At 37.7% G+C, this 12803-nt stretch overlaps 1 protein-coding gene across 4 annotated transcripts in view; it reads right to left on the bottom strand.

Annotated features, from left to right (window-relative positions):
• Window positions 1–174: 174 nt before the first annotated feature.
• LOC107703065 (polyhomeotic-like protein 2) overlaps window positions 175–12803 on the bottom strand; it is a 38620-nt gene continuing 25991 nt past the window's right edge. Inside the window, exons 8-15 of one of the 4 annotated variants that reach the window (XM_016505565.1) lie at window positions 8239–8585; window positions 8001–8121; window positions 3476–3672; window positions 2399–2528; window positions 1862–1976; window positions 1645–1768; window positions 1278–1551; window positions 175–1203 (exon numbers count right to left, since the gene is read on the bottom strand). In XM_016505565.1, coding sequence (XP_016361051.1) covers window positions 1049–1203; window positions 1278–1551; window positions 1645–1768; window positions 1862–1976; window positions 2399–2528; window positions 3476–3672; window positions 8001–8121; window positions 8239–8585 — 1463 coding nt within the window. In that variant the 3' untranslated portion in view covers window positions 175–1048. Of the gene's footprint in view, window positions 1204–1277; window positions 1552–1644; window positions 1769–1861; window positions 1977–2398; window positions 2529–3475; window positions 3673–4859; window positions 5047–8000; window positions 8122–8238; window positions 8586–12803 lie in introns of those variants that run through there. The other 3 variants (XM_016505566.1, XM_016505568.1, XM_016505567.1) reach the window with 3 other exon arrangements.

Below are 12803 nucleotides of genomic sequence, written 5' to 3'. Positions count from 1 at the left end.
ACATTGGGACGCAGGCCTAGTGAATGAAGTTTGGGAAGACATCCAATAATCAGTTTTAACCACTTTTTTTAACAGTCCAGAGTTAGAAATAAAATAATCTTTTATCTACTTGCTCTATGATACGAGGATCTGAGGTTTTGATTAATTGGAAAAACAATCATCTGACATCTACAGTGTTTTCTGAGTTTTATTTTCAAATATAAAACAGAATCAGAGACTTGCTCTCAATAAATACAGAAATCTGATCAAATGATGAATGTAAAAATTGAGACACAAGCTGCACTACCTTTCCAAACATGAGTGCACACATTGATGGTTGGGATAACAGTGATTTATGAAAAATGATCCCAGTTCATCAGATCATACCAGGATGGGTTCTGAACTTAAATATAGAGTGATATTACTGGCAGTCCTTAAACATTAATGCTGCGAAATGGGTTTTGGAAAGGCTGCTTTCATTTGAACTAAAAACCATGAACATTTGTGTAATCTTTGGGCTATTTATAAAATATTAGGCACGTCTTAGAGTCAAAGTTTTAATTCCCTTTATCCCTGTGTCAGAATGCTTCATTTGAGTACAAAATCTGTTGTAATTGTATTGAGGAACATCCTGTGAGATGAAGAAACCTGAACAGTTTACTACTACCTACAAATGTTGGTACACTGCAAGGCTAAAGGTACAAAATTTTTCCTTAGCTAAACAAACTGTGACAGAACTACAACAATGTCACTTTATGACAGACAAATCACAAAGTCCAGTTCAAAACTGAAGAAAATGTAAACCTGTTTCCATGCTACCATATGATGAACATTTGTTTGCACAAATGGTAAAGTACTCCTCCCAGGCCTGGCACAGCTGAATACACGAGAAATTCGTAATCAAGTCACATCATCATGCATTTGGAACGAAACCATTTGACTGTGACGAGAACTACACACAAGTTTGTGGTTTTGAGGAGCAGCAGGACCCAAAGACACAACGGGATGAGGAAACCAGTGCAGAGCTGTTAGGATGTCCTTTCCAAGCTAGATAAGGGTGTGGGAAAGGCTACGAGTCCTTGAGCATACTGATGCGTGCAAAGATTTTCAGAGCTGGGCCCAGTTTGATGTTCATGGTGCTCATGAGATGATCCTCTTTGAGGAGCATCAAGGCTTGGCCATCGATCTCCTGAGAGCGAAACTCTTCAGCGATCTCCTGGCAGCCTGGTGCAAAAGACAGATTGTTAGTGACTTAAGTCATTTGTGACACAAAAAAGCCTAGGAACATTAGTAGCTACCTGGCAGAGAGCAGATGAATTCATAGACGTCCTCGACGTTCCACTTGGTGGGGTCGCTGGCCAGGAAGTGCTGCATCAGGAGAGGGAGCTCTCCACTGTGATCGAATCTTTCCTCGTTCTGAAGCCTTTGGGCTCCAAAGCTGGAGTAGGACAGTGGCGAAATGGGCTCTTCGAAGCTGGACATGTCTGAGCACTGGCTGGACTCACCGTGACTTGGATGAGAGGGGTGTGGGGATAACAAAGACGCGGCCATGGTTGTTTGAGCACTTGGATTCTATGAGAGAACACAAGGGCGACAAGTAAGCACATTTCTGCATAGACAAACCAAATGGGAGAAAGCAACGAGACAGGAAGAAACAGCAATTACCCGTTTCCTGACATCCGTGCTGCTGTTATGATGATTGGCGTCGGAGGCTTTCTGTTTCTTTGGGTTCTCTGAGGTCGATTTTCTTGGGAAAAGTCCCATCCGCTTTGTGCATCCAACATTATACCTGGAAGAGAAGAAGAACAAGTCAAACCACCACTCAAGCAAATGTTGATACAAAATCTAAAATAATTTACAGGCTACAGAAGGATCCACATACCTCTTTGCACACACCGTAGAACAAAACCTCTTGGATCTCTTGAAGTTATATGCGAAGTCTACGGTCCCACAGAATTCACATGACAGCATTGGCTCGGCATTCTGATTATTCAGCTCTATGAAAGAATTTACATGGCTGATTGGACAACAGTCTGAGCATCAAGTGTGCAACTAAAGGCTTAAATACACTACACAATCGGAACAGATTTTAAACCACTAGGCATCATATATTTGGTGACTTTCTAAATGGTTACACAGAAAATGTAGGCATCAGACACTAAACAACTGTGGATCACACACTAGCAGATTTTCAATCCAAATACAAACTCACACCAAAACATTAGATTGTTGTAAACACATGACAGTTGAAAATGTAAAACTATCAAACATGTTTGTTATCATCCAACTAAATGGAATTATGAGTCTGTGCCCATCATCACTATGCAGTTTTCTGTGGAATCTGTCAACTCATCGGCAGACTAGCTCTAAATCGTGGCAAAAGTCATGTGGTGTATTTCAGCCTTAAAGTAACCCTTACCTTGCTGTGAAAGATCCTCCATCTCAGAGTCGGCATTTTGAAAGGTCTGAGACCTCTTATCTAGGTCTGAATAAGTCTGATGCTGCTTCTGCTTCTTTAAATTCTCAATCAACAAGGACGGACGTTCAACCTGGATAGATCCACAAGGTGTTGCATAAAAACATTATTTATTACACAAGGACATGTACTGCATGCTCAAATGAACCTATGTATGGGATATGTGCTTGCTCACTGTGTTTTAAACTTGTACTAAAGTCTGCAGATGTAGGTTATGACTGTGGTATACTGTCCACTAGAGGGAAGTGTGCCTCTTTAAAAAAAAAAACACTTAAAAATTGGTTTAATTTGTTTTGAAGCAATAGTTTACCCAAAACCCATGTGACTTTATTTCTGTGGAAGACAGAATTTATATTTAAAAATACTGTTGTATGAGGACTAGGGCTGTCAAACTCCAAAATGACAAAAGGTAACACAAAGGTATTGTTAAAGTTGACCATAAAACGCTACATTCCAATTATTTTTGCAATATTATTTGACAAAGGTTTTTTTTTTTTAAGCTTGACAACTTGAGTCCTCATTCATTGTAATTAAGTGCAGAAGGAACGATCAGCACATTATTCAAAACTTCTCCTTGTATTCCACAGAAAAAAGTCAATCTTATGGGTTTAGTCACAAGTGGTGAGTAAATGACAAAATCAGCTCCAACCTTATGTCAAAATGTTACTAGCAAGCAGAGTGACTTAACTTGGACATGTTTAAAATACCTAAAAATGTACAACGCACATTTTACATTTTAAATGTACAATTTACTATTGTAACAATAACTTTAATATTTAGGCTTTTGTTATTTTATTACAAATAGAGCAGCTGTAATTGTTGTTTCTAACACAAATCATTCACAATTGACAATTATCTAACTATAATAATAATAATAATAATAAAAACTCTTAAATAAATAGTTAAAACACAATAGTTTTAACTAAATACAGCCTATTATAAATTATTATGCAAGAACAAGAAACAGAAAACAGCAACTTAAATACCCAGGCGGGATGGATTGAAATTAAAAGCACTCACTGGAAAAGGCTCAGCACCCTCCTGAATCACGAATCCCTCGATGACATGCGTTAGGATCTGGGGCTTCACTACCGCCTGTGGCGGCGGTTTACTCTCGCCATTTTGCGGAGCGCTGCCGGTCACCGTGGGCGCATTGTTGCTGCTGCCCGAGGTCATTGCTGGAGGTGAACCCACACCTGCCTTCACATTCACTCTGCCTGCTCAACACAAGCACAACAGTATCTATCAGAAACACCATAATACTGACGGCAAGTCCGAGTAATTTCCGCGAATCGGTTCTTTAGAACAGCTTGTTTCAAAGATTCGGTTCAGTTACAATTTTACGTAATTACGTCATAATGTGCCCCGGGACATCTCGCCATGGCATTTTAACACCGTTCTAAAAGCCATATGGGTATATTTTACTACGTTCTGTTAAGTTTTAATAAGTGTGTATATAGTGATTTCGTGTCTAATTTCAGTTTGTTGTTGCGATAATGTAGTCACTTAGAAAAGATTTGCACCTTAAAACAGTTACGTTCATTTACATTACTTTGCGAATACATAACTACGTTTTATTAAAATTGTATTCAATAAAGCTAACCCCATTTCGCATGTGTTGATAAAACTGTCATACAATCGCGTAATAAACATTTACAGTATGCTTTACTTTATTCATTATTGGTTATTAGAGAAGCGCACCAAACGCTTCGATGCTGTTCGTGCTCACAAGTCGTTTAGAACGCGTTAATGAACCGGTTCTACTGATTCATCGAAAAGATCCGACTCAGAACAATTCATTCACGTTATTCCATGACACTCTCATAGGTCACCTAAGTTAGTGCTTTTATGAAATATGTGAAAGGTTGGAGTTAACGCACACTGTAATATGTATAACCACGATACATTTATAAACTACTCTCGCATACAGTTGTGTTATAGTATATATGCATGTGAATAAAACGTATTCAAGCCACCTGCTGCAACCACTTGCTTATTTCTATCTGATCTGTAATGTCTGCACACAGCAAACTGATTTATGAAGAGCTAACACGACTATTATTGCTACTATCTAAAAAAAGGTCCAGATCAAAACCAGAAGTTTTCTTTTAGCACTAACTACCCGTTTTGAAAAACTGCCCAATTTTACGCTTGTACTGTAGCAGCACTATTCCCATGCTTCCTCGAAACGGTTCAAAACACTCACACTCGCATGCAAACAACATCTCGGCATCTTAAAGACCAGTCGCACCCCTGCGTCCCAGAACAAGCACGGAGGAACTTTGTAACTTTATATCTCGAACATTTGGCAGGGTTTCACACTGCAGACAAACGCTCACGCACAGACGTCCTGGTGATTGTCAACAGCACACGCCTTTGTTCCGCTCACGCACTCTTTACTTACACTTTAAAGCGCCAGAAGAGGAAAACACTACAATGAATTTAGCATTCCAACGCTTCCGAGCACACTTCCACAATCCACTGGTGTTATATACAAAGCAGTACAACAAATGATCCAAACTTTTTTGTGTGAGTGGATTTGCTTGTTCTAACCGATTCCCTCTCTAATCCTCTTTGTATGTGGGAACTGAATAGGAAACATCGCACAGCTGCGATTGGTCCCACACGCTTGGAATTCTGTCCAATAGCAGGTCGTGTTTAGCACAGAGCCGTTCCGCGATTGGTTAAAACTTGTGAGCCGCTCCATGACAGAGGCGCACGTAAGCAGAGAAAGAGCATGTAGTACTCCATTGCTATCTTTGGAATAGCATACTACTCATACTATTTTAGCAACATGGAATGCCACATTGCAGTACGTTCGACTTTACTTTCTCATTTATAGTGTGATGAATGAACAGGAAGCAGCAGTATCTACATTTAAATAATCGGTTTCTTGAAACATTACTTTATTAGACTGTCAAAGTTGAAATGTATAAAATAAGGTAATTTGACAAAGTGTAGCATACTACTTGAAACATTTCTTATATTAGGCAGTATATATACAGTATAGTGATACTAGTATACCAATAATATAGCCAGGTCTAGATCAAAATTTTCATGTATTTAATTGTTAGTTTATTCATGTAGGGTCCTAAGCCTATGCCAATTCTTTGTACCAGTGGAACAGAGCACATTAGTAGTTTTGAACAACTGATCCATGCAAATGAATCCACATGAAAAAATTAGTTTGCCTTCGTAATCTTTGGTCAGAATCGGAAAATGTAACCACTCCTCTCCAACCGTAAGTCTGCTGTGAGCTAGAGATTGCACTAAAATCAAGCCCCGTCCTCTATTCTTCTCTCATGCAATATTCAGTTTCACTGGGAAATACGTCACAATACTGAAGTCGGTCACAATTTCTGGTTCACACGGACTTCAGAGAGAATTATACTATTTTATGAATGCAAAACTTGCTTATGATTGCAGACTGTTGTTTATAGTATAAACATGCATTAAAACTCCCCCTTGTGAATTAAACATTAGAAAATAAAATATTATAAAGTTTATAAAGTTCTCTGAGTAACTAATTAATCTACACTATTGTCGATGTCCAAAACATCAACTGAAAAACAATATTTTATATATTTTTTTTAGGTCTACCCTGCATTAGTTGCAAGATTATATCCTATTGAGAGCAGACACAAATATTTCGATAAGAGGGGTCTTGGGTTCCTCAGGGACAAAGGAAGACCCAGGGTGCATGTATAGTGAGTCTATCGCTCGTATGATATACAACACCACTCATGTGCCACACTCAGCAGCTTGGAGTCGAACACAATGGAGTCTAAGTATCGTAAGCTAAACCCAGGCTTGTCTCGCACTGCAATGTCAATGTCTGGAGCTATTACCTTTTATATATTGCAAGCAGTTTTTTTCCAGCTAACATGGGACATTCTCAGAATTGAAAAAAGAATTGAAATTGCAAAAGTTTTCTCAAAATCATGAACATACATTCTTCCAGTAACGTTAATAGAATCTCAGTTCTATTGATAATAAATTATATTATTACAACATATCTTTTGTAAGCTTTTTTGCTGTCTGCTTTAAAAAGAAGAGTTATCTCGCTCAGTGATCAATTCTGTGAGACATGTATATTAGCATTGAAATACACAATTAAAGTATATGCTTTTTAATCCCACACATGAAAAACATGTGTTTGATCTAAAACAAAAGACACGTTAAAACTTTTATGAATGCACCATGATCCATATCAAGCGAAATGATCTGAAGCCAGCATGATACAATTAAAAACCTGACATGATTTATGATTCAAGTGCTCTGATGCCTCAAGCCATTTCCATTCATAAAAGAGCAGTTTATCATCATTCATAATTTAACGTCTGAGGTTAGGCCTCCGACACACCTGCCAGACAGCCAGAGTGTGTCCACCTTTATTCTCATGTCCAACCCAGAACAACGGAGCTCAGACCCTCACCCCTAATTATAGCAGAAGCTGTCACACTCTCGCAAGTGCAGCGACCAGACAATAGACACTGGGGGTGTGACAGATCTACTCTTCCGCTTGAGGGGAGAGCTCACGTTGTTGGCCTTTGTGTTTTTGAGACTGGCAAACCTACAGATGGTGGTGACGTAGTAGTAGGCACTCTGTGTCTGGCTAGGTCAAGATTGCTGCAGGAGTCTTTCCTCTTGCTTTTGCAGTCAGTAGCTGGATGTGACCAAAATAGTTTCAATATTTCATGCCTTTTTTCAGAGGTTTATCATATTGTATTTTATAGAGTGATATATTGTAAATCTATAATTAATAGTGTTTAAGATAAAAGTATTTAATGTTGATGTGGCATTCTCAATTGAGTTTCAGAGAAACAGAGTATGATAAAGGAGCTACACTGAACAAAATTGGTGTAGAAATAATTTTCACTCAGAAATTGTTGGTAAATTTCACAAATAATTACAAAGAAACACACAATACTGAATTAAACATGACATTTTAAAGTAGAATGACTGAAATAGTATTTTCTTGTAAAACATACTCCACTAATCTTTGTTTTATTTACAACTTTAAAAAATAATTTTACAGTGTACACTATAGTGTATAGTGCATGATAAACAACTACATAAAATAACATATTTTATAATCTATATTAGTGTCATTTTTAATCAAGCTTTTAACATCAACAGCTGGCTGTTATGTATTATACATTTCCACTAATTCCATAGATCCATAAATTCACCTAAAAATATGCAGTCTTATGTCTAGTTTTTTAAATAATTGAAACAGACTCCCAAAAACCCCCATTATCCGCACCCTAGTATTTAAAATAATTATTCAAAAGTTCGATTTTCATCTGCTGAAGCTGTTTTTATTGTGGCTTTGATGTACAGTACTAAATATATTCATCCAAGTTAATGGTTACATTAAAACAGAAGGAGCCAATATTGGCTTATATACTGTATGTGTTCATCAAAACGCAGAAAATGCTTGCAGGGATTGCTTACATTAAACAAAATGCAATAACCTTTTTTATCCAACAAACTAAATAAATGGAAGTCATTGAGATGAAACACGTAATTAAATTATCAGTACCTTCTGTGTTTTCTGTCACTTGGCTTTGTTGAAATTGTTTGACCGATTGGCATTGTTCTGTCTGGGTTGGCACTTGTGTTGGTATGGATAGCAGCTGCGGTTCGAGAGGAACAAGGGTGTCCTTATCGGACACATCCAGCAGGAATTAATGTCAGAACAGGACAAGGTCGAAATAGGAGAAAATTAGGATACATACAAATCAAGAAACAGACAAATAAATGATGTTCAATCCACTTACTTGAGTTTGAACTGGCTGGATCTGGACATTAACTGCAGTAAGCTGTAGAGGTGCTGCTTTGCTGTGGCTCAGCATGGGTGGCTGTCCATTCTGACTCACAGTAGTAGAATGGAAGATGGGAGCTTGTTGGCAGGTAACAGGCACTTTGGGCAGCAGAGAGATAGGGCACTGCTGAGGCTGAGCTGGCAGGGCAGGCTGAATGGCTACAGCTTGCACTGTGTGAGGATGAATGGTGGCGGCCTCTAAGAGCTGTGCTTGACCTCTCTGCAGTATCTGAGGCTGCTGCTGTATCACAAACTGCTGCTTGTGCTGCTGGAGCAGCTGATGGGTCTGAATTTGGGTATATGCTGGAATAAAAACAAAAGACAATCGTAAAAACGTTTGATGTTTCAGTTTCAGAGAAATACATGATAAACCTGCTACACTATAGTAGACAGTAGATACACTATACACTCTTAAAAATAAAGGTTCCAAAAGGGGGTTTTCATAGTGATGCAATAAAAGAGCCATTTTGGGTTCCTCAAAGATCATATGAGTGAACAACTCTTAAAAGATTTTTTTTTTCCTTTGTATGAAAAATATTTTAAGAATCTGAAGAACCTTTTACTGCTATAAAGACCCTTTTGTGCAGTGCATTTGTTTCCAAGGATGTTCAAGGTGGAACCATTGATGCCAGTAAAGAACCTCTATTTTTAAGTGCATGATGAATAACTACAAGTTCTGTATCAAATTGTCCACATAATTGGTATTTTGAAACAAGTTTGTACCATTAAAGGGATGGTTCACCCAAAAATGAAAATTCTGTCATTAATTACTCACCCTCATGTCGTTCCAAACCCGTAAGACCTTCGTTCATCTTCGGAACACAAATGAAGATATTTTTGATGGAATCTCAACGTAATCGTTTACGTAATCTGTGTCGTTTACGTTCAGTAGACAGTGCGCACAAGCTGAACGTAAACAACATTGATTACGTTCTGGGGTACTCTCTAAAATGGCAGAAGATGGTAACTCAGGGAGAAGAATTGTTGAATAAATTATGATATTATTGTTTTCTTTGCACACAAAAAGTATTCTCATAGCTTCGTAAAATTACGGTTGAACCCCTGATGTCACATGGACTATTTTTCCGATGCCCTTGCTACGTTTCTGAGCCTTGATCGTGGTAATATCCTTGCAGTCTATGGAGGGTCAGAGAGCTCTCAGATTTCATCAAAAATATCTTAATTTGGGTTCCGAAGATAAACAAAGGTCTTACGGGTTTGGAATGACATGAAGGTGAGTAATTAATGACAGCTTTTCATTTTTGGGTGAACTAACCCTTTAACTGGTGGTTGTTGTGCATAAGGAATTTCCACTCAGTAAATTCATCTAACAACACCAAATATACAATGGGGTTCAAATTCTGACTGAATATATATGCTATATGTTAATGTATATCACCTATGGCAATCAATTTGGAGATTGGATTTGTATATATTTATTATAAAATTATATACATTTTGCTTGGTTGATTTTATATATGAAGTTGTCGCAATATATAACTTATATAAAGGAGTCTCCAAATATACACTGTATATGAAATTTTGACATCTTGTTAGAGCAACAACACCACTCAGTTGGGCTGATTAAATTTAAACAATGGATGATTTTAGACGAACCATTTTACTGGCAATTAATGTGTAAACAATACATTCATAAGTAAAATAATGTCTCACTATAAGATGTAAGACTATAGCACTACAGCCTAAATGTGATGCCTGTGAGATTCCTGGAGGGCTTCTCATTGTTCTAGCAGGTTTATCTTGTTGACTTGAGGTTAATGGGTTCATTTGGCTGAGTTCAGCTTTCTGATCTGGAATGTCAGCTGTAAGGTGTATAAAGCATAGCTCTACTCATCCACTCGTGAAGCACCATATGACCTGGATGAATCAGATGGCTCCAAGTAACCTTCAGTTAGACATACTCTGACAGCCTGTGCCGTGGTAACTCAGAGGAATGTCAGCCTAATTTGTGCAGGACCTTAAATGTGCAGTGAGTCATTTTAAAATGTTGAAACTTAAGTTTCCAGTCCTGAAGAGCGTAAACAATGTGGCACTTTTAATATTGCTCTGTTTGTTTGAGCGGCCCAACACAGGCTGAGCCAATTAGAATTGTTTTGGGCTGTTTGACACAATTTTGCACAGTTTCACTTGGTCTTAAACTTTCCGCACTCTGTATTAAAAGATTACATTTGTGTTACTGAGTACTGTTGAGACCGATAAGCATAATTAAATTTTCATGCCATGCTTTGCCTCAAAGAAGAACAGCTTGTGATAAGACAAGTGATCAAACGTAATGAATGGTCTTGATATCAAAATCCTCCATACAAATAGAGTCTGTTCAAAGATAGTGGGAGTGTGTTTTGTATCATCTATGTGCTGTTCTGATAGTGTCGAAATGAACACAATATCAGATTTCACACACTCCTCTCTAGCAGCCTGTTAAGTTCAAAGCATTCATAGAATGGCAACAACAGATGCAGGCCTTTCTTTGAGCACTGAAGACCACATTCTGGTTTAAGTTCCACCCATGATGATAAATAATTAACTGTTGCCCTTTCTCAGCCCAGTTTAATATGAAAAAAAGAGAAACGTCTGCAAGACTTCCTGGCCTTTGAGGGATAAGTGCTAAAGAATAGCATTTCCCCAGCTTCAATACTGAGTGCTACTTCAAACACAAGTAAAAACCAAAAGAATTTTGTCTGCAGTGGCATATACAGTTTTTTTTTCATGTAAATATGCAACAAGCGTTTTTGATGTTTTTAAGTGTCTCACATTTTCACTTTTTCAAGACGCTGTGTGAGTGAATAAAATTTCAACTTTATAAAAACATAAATTACAAATTTCGCTGCACAGCTTCGCGATTTTAAATGCAAGAATGTGTTCTGTGTGACCTTGAGTCATCTCATTTATCTAATATTGTTTCAAAGCAGATTCACAGTAAGAAGAAAATAACAGTATTTATGTTGTTCAGTTATAAAATGAATACAATTGCAGCTGTAAAGTAGCTCTAAAAAGACAATAGTTTCATTATTCAGCTCATTTTAGTTTAATAACAGTGTTTGCAAAGTTTTCCAATTCAGCTATAAAGCAGCTCTACAGAAGGCAAGTGTTAGTATCATTCAGCTCAAGTCAGTTTAGTGTTGATTCATTTCAGTCTAATAAGAGTGTCGATGTTGCAAAATTAATCTATTATAAAACAAATTTGATTCAGCTATAAAGCATCTCTACAGAAGACAACTGTAGTTATTCAGCTCAATTTAGTTTACTTGGCATAGACTCTTTCTTTAGTTTACTTCACACTGCCAAAGTGGCTTGATACGACACAGTGTAATCATCAAAGACGTCAGTCTAGAGCAGGGTTCCTTACAACAGATCAAAGAATCTGTGGGTCCACAATTTCAGCCCTGATCAAAATGCTTCATGAAGACCCAACACTTCAATTCTGCAGTGGTCATTCCAAGAAATGTCTGGTCTTACTTATAGGTTTCTCTCCAGTCGTGGTCCAAATACTTTGAGTTTCATGCTCCTGGCTATATGCTTTTCATGTCTAATGAATTCCTTATGAAGAAAACATGGGCAATGGGAGGGTGAGCCATTCAACACACCATTTACATTTACCAATTGGTTTCTCCATAGTCTTTTCCTCTCTAAATATAGTGTTTCCACCAAGATTTCTCATAATAACGGGTCTTCTTTTAGGAACTACTAGAACTTGGCTGATGTTTAAACAGCGCTGAATTCACTTATCATAATGCTATTTGTAGGTGCATGAAACTCATTTAAGCAAAGTGTGTAAAGCAAAATATACTAATGGCTGGTGTTGCCAGTAAGTACTGACCCTTCTCATGGCTAAAGTGGTTTCTCTGGCTTTGTCTCTAGTATTTCTGTGTGTATATTGGTGCTTGAACCCTCTCTGTTAAGCTTTCATGACAGGAAATGGTCAGGACCTTACCACATGCACAGAAACCCACACCCACAAATAACACATTAGCCCGCTTGTGGTTTCCATTTGTATCAGATTTAGAGTGGCTCTACTGAAGGGTTTGCTTGTTCTGAGTGTGGCTTGTTGCTATTACTATGTCTGTGATGGATGATGTGTTGTGAGAGTAATGGACAAATGCAAAAACAAGAAGGGAAATCTCTTGATGCAACGTTAAAAAAGTATCTTTCTTATGAGCCGTTTACACAGGACACAGGATGTTTTTGTGTGCAAAAAAGGATTAGAATAAATCAGAACACAGCGGTCTTCAAGATGCATTTTTTATAAGGTTAACTGGTTTTAATTTGAGATACTTAGATCCTGCATTTTTTTTCATTCCACAATGTATGTATGTATGTGTGTGTGTGTGTGTGTGTGTGTGTGTGTAAAATTTCTGCCAGGACATTATAGGTTTTTCTGATTTTTTTTTTCCATACAGTGTAAGCATATATGCTTGCTTACACACACACACACACACACACGTGTGTGTGTGTGTGTGTGTGTGTGTGTGTGTGTGTAAGCAAGCATATATGCTTACACTG

The sequence above is a fragment of the Sinocyclocheilus anshuiensis genome, unplaced genomic scaffold (genome assembly GCF_001515605.1).
Source record: "Sinocyclocheilus anshuiensis isolate Anshui unplaced genomic scaffold, SAMN03320099.WGS_v1.1 scaffold883, whole genome shotgun sequence".
Lineage (NCBI taxonomy): Eukaryota > Metazoa > Chordata > Actinopteri > Cypriniformes > Cyprinidae > Sinocyclocheilus > Sinocyclocheilus anshuiensis.
The sequence above is the reverse complement of the archived record's forward strand: the minus strand, read 5'-3'. Positions and strand labels throughout refer to the sequence as shown.